At 40.4% G+C, this 10,079-nt stretch overlaps 1 protein-coding gene across 2 annotated transcripts in view; it reads left to right on the top strand.

Moving 5' to 3' along the window:
* The first annotated feature begins 1,008 nt into the window (after positions 1 to 1,008).
* MPDZ (multiple PDZ domain crumbs cell polarity complex component) overlaps positions 1,009 to 10,079 on the top strand; it is a 140,692-nt gene continuing 131,621 nt past the window's right edge. Inside the window, exons 1-2 of one of the 2 annotated variants that reach the window (XM_081945779.1) lie at positions 1,009 to 1,097; positions 9,215 to 9,281. In XM_081945779.1, coding sequence (XP_081801905.1) covers positions 9,266 to 9,281 — 16 coding nt within the window. In that variant the 5' untranslated portion in view covers positions 1,009 to 1,097; positions 9,215 to 9,265. The remainder of the gene's footprint in view (positions 1,098 to 9,214; positions 9,282 to 10,079) is intronic. The other variant, XM_081945780.1, reaches the window with a different exon arrangement.

Below are 10,079 nucleotides of genomic sequence, written 5' to 3'. Positions count from 1 at the left end.
CGGCCAGTCATTTACTCCTCACCTTTTGATAACATTAAATCGGGATTTTATACCAGATTAAAACGATGCAAGCCGTGAGGGGGGGGGGGGACCCTTTAAATTGATGAAAGCGGCGGCGCAACTCAGCCTAATTATATTGTATTATAAGCTGGCGCTACAAAACGGTTATACCTGGCGACACACACACACACACACACACAGGGGTTTGGACACCGTGCCGCACATCTGGAGCTCCCTGATCAAAAGAGGCAGTAAAAGAGAAGGTGCAAAACCGCAGGTTTTACGAGACGGGATTTAAAAGGTATTTTGCCCGAGCCGCAGCAATGCCAAACTTCAGCTATTCCTCGAAAAGCAGGAATTTCCAAGCTTCAGTCTTTTCTTCCTCTCTCTCTCTCTCCTTGCTCCGCCCTCCCTTCTCTTTCCTCTTCCATGAAATTAAAATAAATAAATAAAATAAAATAGAAACTAGGGCAGATTTAACTGGGCCGTCTTGCATCGGGGAGTTTGCACGGCACCTTACGGCCCCCTCCTGTTGCTGCTACTACTGCTGCTGCTGCGGTTGTCATGGTGCCTTCCTTTTGCAATCGCCGCGCCGGAGCTCGGCTGGGCTGGCGGACGCCGAGCGTCTAGTCGCCGGAGAAGGAAGGAGAGTGTGTGTGTGGGGGGGGGGGGGGGGCGTTGGCGTCGAGCCTCCCGATGCCTGGCCAGGATTAAGTTTCACGGTCGCCTGCGCGTGGATATCCTGCAGCTTTTCTTTTCGGGCCGTTACTTCAGAGCAAAGGAAGCGTAGGTTGGGGAGGGGGGTGTAGAGGAGAAGGAGGAGGAGGCGGCGGCAACAGCAATCTGAGGCTTCATCCAAAGCAATTGCCCGCTGCCCCCGTCCACCCGCCCTGAGAGTGCGGGGACTCACAGCTCCATTGGGGAAAGGGAAGGACAGCAGGGCTCCGGGGAAGGGGGGGGGGGGCGCCGTCGCCGCCTCCGTTGCTGCTGCTGCTGCTTCTCGGAATGCAGAAGCGGCGTGGAAGCTCCGCCCGGGGCGAGCCTTCTCATCGCCCCGCGCTCGCTTTTGTTCCCGCCGGCTGCTGCTGCTGTTGCTGGTGAGGCGCTTTGCCAGCCCTGATTGTTGTGATTGTTACTCTTGCGGGGGGGGGGTCTTATTTCCAGGAGGGAGGGGGAAGCGCCCTCTCCTTCCCTCCCTCCTGAAAGGGAATGGTAGGGGGGGGAGCCTCCCAGCCCTTCGTAGCGTATTAGAGACCCGCTCCGCTTTAGGTTTAAAGGGAATAGTACCGGGGGGCAGCGGAAGAGGCTTTTCTCTGGGGAGGGGGCAACGTAACGCTGGTAGAGGGCAGCCCCCCCATATTGCTTTCGGTGGAGGCGGGTCCGGAGGAGGCCAGCGTAGTAGCTTTGCTGGCGCGGCCAAGGGAAGGTTTAGGCCGCCTGTTGCTTCTTCTGGGGAAGCTGGCCGGGCTGGCCGAGTTCCAGCAACTGGGTCTCTCTTATGTTTTTGTGTATATGTGTTGCTGTGTGTGAGTGTGTTTGCAAGGGGAGGGGTAAACCGAACTGCGGGAGGATCCGAGGAGATGCTATTTGGTTTTGCTTCGGGAAGAAAGTGGATGTCAACAAAAGGGCTACTTCCTCTGGTTGAGTTGGATTCATTGTATCAGGAGTGGGGTGGTGGTGAAGGAATTTCTGTATTAATATTGTATGTCTTTCCCCTCCCACCCCCAACTTCTTCCCTGTAGCTTGGCCGTTTATGTCTGACCCTCCCCCCCCTCGTGTCTTGCAACTTTATGCTCCTGAAACCCTGGTGTGGCAGAGTCTTGGGTAGTGCTTTAGTATGGGTGTGTAATGTGTTGTGTAGTGGATCAGCCGGCCTCTCTGTTTTAAGCACGTCACAAAGTGTAAAAGAAGTTGTATGGCTGAGAAAAGTGGGTGGGTGGGTGAATCTGTCCTTGGTTGCATGCGCACTTCAGTGGGTTGGAGTCAATTATGCAGATTAAAAAGGGCATCCTCCTTTAGGCGCGGAGCTTTTCATAGTTTCTTTTCTGTAAAATAACTGGGAAAAGGGAAATAAATCGAGAACTGAATCTTTGAACTTAAGCACATTAAAAATGGAGGAAAAGCTGTACAGTAAAGACTTTATTTAGTACAGAAGCTTGAGTCTGTTGATCCTCTATGTTTATCATCACTAGAAATAGTGATAAAATGCATTTCACCCCACCCCCAGGGAGTAGCTGTTGGATTTTTCTGCAGTTAACAGAGTAGATAATCAATAAACTGATAATTCCTCCAGATGTAATCACATTAGAATAGAAGAGAGGGCATTTATGAATACAATTGTAGAGTAACAAACATTAGGCAGGTCTGCAGCATCTGCACTCCATATTAATTCAAAATAGCAAACATTACGGTTGGATCTCATTACTGGGAAATATACTTCATTAGTAATTGTTTGAATTATTAATTGAAAGGATGGGAAAACAAATCTTCATAGTAGGACTACAGTGAATTAAGACATGAATTGTTAAATAATCTTGATCATGTACTCTATTTTCTTGGCAAGCCCCTTAACCTTTCAATTTCAAACTCTGGCCTAAAATATTCTCCACCATTTACTATTTCTTGGATAGATCCAAAATCCATTGGCTTGGATGCATTGATTTAGAAATATTTGTTAAATTCAACAGAGTCTAGGCAAAGCTATATTTCAGTATGTCAGTATATATATTTCTGTCTATAGTAAGTACAGGAAGAAGAGGTAAAACTTGTTTGTATGCAATAGTTGAATTTTGATGATATGCAATGTATAATTATCAGTGAAATTATAGAATAAGCATATTTTAATGCTGTGCTATGGAGATCACTACAACATTAAAACATTTCTTAGAAATAGGGTGCCACTTGTTTGTCTGTTTTTAAGACATGGATTTAGAAAAAATAGAGTATACCAAATAACTTGGGAATTTTTAAAATAAATAATATAGAGGCTTTAAATATTGATATAAAATGAATGTATGCTTCAAATTAAGTATATGAATTTTTTCATGTATAAATGCATTTTTATGATGGCATAATAGAAATAACTAACATATTAAACATATTGCATTTAAGCAGCATGTCTTTTAAGAAACATACTTTGTTAACATTTACATATAACAAACAGACTTTAAGTATGCTTGGCTATAAAGCTCTCTTGTATTTTCTTTACAAGGTAGAACTCATTTGAAAAATTAATAATCAAATTCAATGCACTCACTAAAATAAATGTCAGCATATTAGTGGACGTTTTTGCAAATGGCAAAACCACGCATTGAAATTACAGGCATGCTGATGGATAACCCAATAAATTAAACTACAGAATTTAACTCATTGGGATCTTGCTATTTATCCTGGTTCGTTGTACTGGCATATTTTGTATTACTGCACAGGCTTTCACCATCTTGTTTGCTCTTCCAATAACATCACAGATTGGGTTATAAAAGGTCCAGGCAAAAAACAAAAAGAAGTTTAACTCAGAAGTAAATGTAATTATAAGCAGGTATTTTCAGGCATATAATTTGTTGATACTGATATAAATGGGGACACTTTGATTAAATGGTGGCTTTCTATAGGTTTGCCTGCATTTGCAAAAGCTATTGTATCCAGAATTTGTTCTTCGATATCCATTGGGTGTAAACAGTAATTCTTGTATTTTGCAGACTACTTGCAAAAGGATAGGAGGCAAGAGAGGTATGTTGCCTTGGTGGTTTTTAGCACGTTAGAAGTATAAAAATTAAAAATGTGAGTGATAAAAATATGGACCTTTGCAAAGGCCACTTAAGATGGCTTGCTATAGAAGTCTAGTGAACATCTATCATAACTGTGTTTTCAGATGGAGAATGGTTGTATATGGAAAGCAAATAGAATGACATTAAGACAGCCAAAATAATATTTATAGCAATGGTACCTTTTTCTAAAATGAAGATTGTCTTAAAATTATTCCAACTTTGTAATGACACTGCATACTCGCCACTACATTTTCTCATTAGTATGATATATTGCATTTTGCTAAATTCCTTTTGTTGCTATTTTCTTTTTAACAGTCAAATCATTGTCCCAAAATGGCACTGGGTTTAATGCTTGTGCGCAAATCAGACCCAGAACGTTCAACAGTGTGTATCTGCTTCAGACTAGCACCAAAAGCAGGGCTAGAAAAGTTATTGACATTGCTTCTTTTCCCAATTCCAATCCAGTTTTTACTGGGGTGTATACCCTTCTACTGGGGTGTATTCCCTTGATGTCAAGGGTGGTTAAGTTGCTAGTCACAAGTGGCATGATGTTTAGAAGTGCTATGGATCATTGCCATTCTTCCATGGCTAGATAGCCTGGGAACAGAGAAGATGGAAGTTGGCAGTTAGTGTCTCTGATCCAATCCACTGTACTTGGCTGAAGGATAAGCACTCCTCTGTCGGCTCCATCAAATTCTTTTTCTTCAATAGCCCTCTAGCCTTTCACTCTTCAGAAACTTCTGGCTACTGAAGTGATAAGAACAAAATGACAATACCTAGAGAACAGCATTCTGGAACTCTACAACATGATCAAAGTGCAGGAAGAAGGAAACTGTCCCACACCTTCCCCCTTTTTCCTCCAGACTCCAGATTGAGGCTCAGGCTGCCATCACAAAGGGAAAAGAGACAAACAATCCAAGGAAGAAAAACCCAATTGCCGCCCATTATCACACCTCCCTTGAGGACCAGAGAGATAAGGAGGAAGTTGGATGGTCCGTAGACAAGAAAAAAGATAAAATATCTAATGCTCTAATTTATTAGTTCAAAAAAGATTTCTCACAAATCTGTACAATCTAATTGAGAATAGGAGTAAACAAAAGGTCTACCCCAATCTCAAATGTTACACAGCAAGGTCAGTAGATTATCAAGCTACATCTTCCATTTCCTCAGTTGTAACTGAACCCTGACTCAACACTCCTCTCGCTCTGGAACAGGCAAAATTTCCAAAACAAATCACATCAGCCTCAGCTTCAGTTTGGGGAAGAATGCCTTCCAGAGCACATATGCAGACAACAGCAATTGTTACAACCTCTGCGTATGTAAGAGGCTAATGGAACATCCATCTGTGAACTGTCATAATGATGCATGTTTCCCAAACACAGTCTCAATAGGGCCATATCATAAAATCCACCGGCTTCTATCAATATTTCTCCACCCCATTCTTCATTCACTCACAAGGCAACAAAACATCCCGAAGGCTTAAATCATCTTGACTATACAAGTGATTGGATAAATCCCCAAAGATGGGACATTCTTGGGCTGATAGTCTGTATTCGTCATTGTTCCTAAGAAGAGCAGAGAAGGGTATAGCATCCTGGATCTGAAGTGAGTGACATCAAATAGAGTACGTTTGGGTGGAGACTCTGAAATCCACCATAAAGTGATAAAAGTCCCCCCCCCCAATGATTCAGCCTCACAGGTTACACAATAATTCTAACTACTGATTTCAAGTCATTTTTTCAAACACCAGGAGCATACTGTGGAATACTAGCTGTTCACCATAAATGCATGGTTTTTCTATTTGACTTGTGTTCAGTTCCCAGTGAATTCACAAAGATGATAGTGATTGCAGTAGTCCACTTATATCCCAGGGAATATACTTAACTAGATGACTTGCTCATTCTATTCTGCTGATCAAATAGGGAGAGACATCTGAAATCATCTGGGCTTCCCAAGGATCCTGGCACTTAATTTATAGAAATAGGAGCATCATTCAACCGATGCATAACTTAAAGCATATAAATGTTGTTATATGCACTGAAAGGAGGCTATCCAGCAGCTGTTTGTTTCTGCTTTTCAAATCAGATGCCCCATCCTTATGATTCTTATCAGTCTCCAGTATCTGATGATGAAATAGTGACATGGATGGAATTCCACTTCCCTCCTCTCTATCTGATGCTTTTTCCCTTCCAGAACAAAGGTTCAAAGATCCTGGAGACACTTGCAAATTCATTAAAGAGCTCCCTCAGATGGTGCATCAAGAAAGCCTTGTACAAGGGTATGGGTGTGGTCCTGCTATATCCAGGTCACAACGTATGCTTGTGGACATGCTCAAAGTTCATTTTTAAAGCAATGTAGCCTTGGGTCTAGGACGGTGGCCGCCAACGATTTGGGCACGAGGTACTGGTTCCATGGAGAAAGGTTTTCTCCACGTGGTTTTGCATGCTACCCGCATCCCGTGGAAGGGGCTTCGCTTGTTTATGCAGCCTGGTTTCTGGCATGGCGTGGACTCATGCTGGTCCATGAACCAGGGTTGGGGAGCCCTGGTCTAGGAGATAGGCATTCTCTGTTGCTGTGCCTGCCTTTTGGAATTAATCCACTGACTTTTTGTTAAGTTGAAAATACCTGCTTTGTTTCCTGTGCATTGGAGCAAGATAGCGAAAGAGTCCATTTTGCTTTAAGAAGTGGTACTTGCCTTGGCTGTGTATTAATCATGTTTTGTTATATTGATTCTGTATTGCATTTAATGTTTGACTTAATTGTTTTTTAAATTTATGTATAGGTTTTTTTTTTGCCCAGAGTTGCAAGTTGTGAGTGGAACAGGTGTATTAATTCTTTAAACAAATAAATAATTAAAAAACAATTTTGTGTTATCACTTGTATGTATATGTTTTCTCTAGAGTGCAAATGCAAAACAAATAATGATTTTTAAAAAAAAAACTTTATATTTTTATTCATATATTTTCATTGAATTACAAACGCAGTATTTTTAGCTGAAGGAGAATGAACATGTTTTAAATCATATAATAACATACAATTGTGCTCATAACTACTTATGTTCACACAAGTCTTGAAAACATAAATTTAATAGACCCAGAATTGAATCAGCCAGAAGCTGAAGTCTCAAAACTTTTTATGAAAACAATGCAGTGCAAATGTATTACCTGATGGTGAAAGAGATACATTGATGGAGCCAGATGTATTTCCTGAGGCAGCATGTTGGATAAAAAAAGAGCACAAATAATTAAGACTTGTGTGCTGGCCTTACATATCTTGGCTCTGTAAATTATGGATGATGGACTCAGTAGCTAAGTAGAGAAACTCCTGTCTTAATGTGACAGTTCCCATGGTAGTCATGGCTGAGGTCATAGTAAGACCTCAGCTAAGGACTTGCAGTTTGCTTAGATACCAATCAATAACCAATGAAGAGGATACAAAACAAATGTTAAATATTCTGTTTTCTGGTATCTATCACAAACTAGTGCTGTTTATTTCAGGCATGTAACACCATTACTCTGTGAGCTGCATTGACTTCCAGTGTGGTTCTGGATATAATTCAAGGTGCTGGTTGTTACCTTTAAAACTCTTAACGGCTTGGGACTGAGTTACTCCCTGATTGTCTCTCCAAATTGTCTTACCACATCTTATCCAACCTGGCAGGAGGGGCATGCTTTAGTTAATGGCATACAACAATGCGGTCCACAGCAGCACGGGATTAACGGCTTTCCAGATTACCAGTGGCATAGAATTTGTTGCCATGCCTGAGCTTCCTAGAGAACCTCTCTCCTCCATGTCTTTGAATGAATGGATAGACACACTAAAGAAAGGATGGGAGAATACGAAGAAAGCTCTAGCAGATGCGGCAGAAGCCTACAAGAAGCAAGCTGATAAACATCGCTCGCTCCAAACCCCCTTTCGTGTGCGGGGACAAAGTTTTTGTATCTACCAAATACATGAGATTAAGAATGCCTAGCAAGAAATTGGATCCCTAAAAACGCTCCACCTCGCCAGGCGTCGATTTTTTTAGCATTAGCTAAAAAATGCCAACTGTCAGGGCTAAGAAACACAGCCTTTTCTGCCTTGGCACCTGCCCTTTGAAACATCATCTCTCCTGAGATTAAATTGGTTCCATCCTTGCTGACCTTCCATCAGCCTTTAAAAGTTGGTTTTGTCCCTGACTCCTGGCTGCGTGGTTAATTGGTTGAATGATGCTTGTAGTTTTCATATTCTGCAGTTCATTGTAAGCTGCCTAGAGCCACATATGTGAGACAGGCAGCTATATAAAATACTTACATGCATACATTACATATATGTACATATGTTCATTGTCTCAGTGATTGCCAGAATCTTCTTTTTTTGGTAGATTAGAAACAGATTAGAAACTTGTTTTCCCAGCATTTTCTAGCTGTTGTAAAATTAGCACTCTGCGTGCAAGAAGCTTCCCTATGAGGAAAAGCTGCTCTTTTGTAATATCCAATATCCAATGAATATCTTAGCCTGGATATCAGTGTTAGCTTTAGCAAGCCTTGAAAGTAACTAGCAGCTCTGTGGTAAAGCTTATTATGGAACTGGCTATCTTTGGCATTTCATGTTGGTTAATCTGTTGCTATGAGCTTATAGTTTCTGAGGTATTTATCTACAAAGGATTTTTGAAATGGGACTGTTGATGAACACATGAAACTTTTCATTGAAGATTATATCTGCAGAGGAGTCTTGTAGCTGGTAGACAAGATTAGTGGTGCACGTTACCTTTTTGACGAAATGATGAATGTGTAGTAAAATAGTTAAAATAGTATGTGGTAGATAACAGACCTTTAAAATCCAGGGGATTAGACAGCTGAAGGCTGACAGCTGTTCTGGGCTAAGAGCCTCTTGGTACGAAAACATGTTTTATCTTGACAGTAACATTTCAACATTTAGTTTGCTTCTCATAGGTTTATCATAGTTTCAGATAATAATCAGATTTTATGGGGGTTTTTGATCACTAATATTTTTATGAAAAATAGCAATCACTAATATTTTAAAGAATCTTGCACAGGGATTGAGATTCAGGAAAAGTAACTACATAGCTTTCCACTTCTGTTTTCTTAACATCTTTCTTTCTCTACACCTCTTTTCCTCATAGAGGAATTGAGAAATTGCATTTACATTAATATCAGATACTATTTCATATAACATGATTAAACAGGAGCCATTGTTAAAGCTTTCTGTGCTAAAATAGCAATGACATTGCTATGACCCCAAAAAAGTACATACGTTGGGAATAAGGTTTTATGTAGCACACTGTATTGTAATGAAGTTTTTACTTATTACAATGTATTTCTACCAGAGTTGCAATGGATTCCTTTCAGTCTTGGGTATTTTTTTAGGGTTACCAATAAAATTGAAATCATTTCTATAATATTTATTTAAAATTGTTCATCTCTTTTCTCCCAATTCTTTTTTAGGAAGACCTTATATTAATTACCATCTGGTGAAGTGGGAATTAAGCAAAAGCCATGTTGGAAACAATTGGTAAGATATAGCAATAAAGTTCATTTAGAAATACTACAATATATTTAACTTACTTAGAATTAAGTATATGCTAAATAGACTCAGTTTCATTCTCATGTTGAAGAATCTTGTTAATTTAACTATTGATCTTTCTAATATAAGAAAAGATAAATGGAGTATTCCTCAGTGAATAAATCATTGAGTGGGTCCAAATGAGGAAAAGCAGAGAGTATGCACAGGGTCCACAGCAAATCACTGTGACACAAAATGATGTATTTGTGTCCTGAATGTAAATCATGGTATTAGTGTGATGCCATTGTCATCATCATTTCTCTCCCTTTTAAGTCCTCACTTGTGTGTCATGATAGCATATCAGAAATCATTTATTTAACCATGTGAACAATTCTATATGGGTTTGGGCATTGATCCATGCATGCATGGACACCCACAGCAGCTTGGGTATGGGTTGCACTTGCAGTAATTTAATTAATTGCATAAATTAAAAGGATAAAAGCAGCATTGCAGTATAAACTACATCCCTTTTGCATTGGAGTACAAAATTGTTGTGCGTTTATGAAAAAAAAAGCAGGGCTTGTTTTGTGATGCTCCAGTACTGCTTTCATTATTCTCCAGATGTTGCTGCTATATGCATATTCAAGAGGGAGCAGATCTCCTCCCTCTTGCCCAGTATTGGCTCTAATGTTCTCCTGATGCAAAATATCAATCCGAACCCTCCTAGATGGATGTTGGAATGCAAAAGAATCAAATTGAGTTGGGTTACAAATAGAACAAGCACAAGACCCTGTGTTTAAGAATTAA

The sequence above is a fragment of the Natrix helvetica genome, assembly GCF_964273705.1.
Source record: "Natrix helvetica genome assembly, chromosome: 2".
Classification (NCBI taxonomy): Eukaryota; Metazoa; Chordata; class Lepidosauria; order Squamata; family Natricidae; genus Natrix; species Natrix helvetica.
This window is presented reverse-complemented; position numbering and strand designations above follow the sequence as displayed.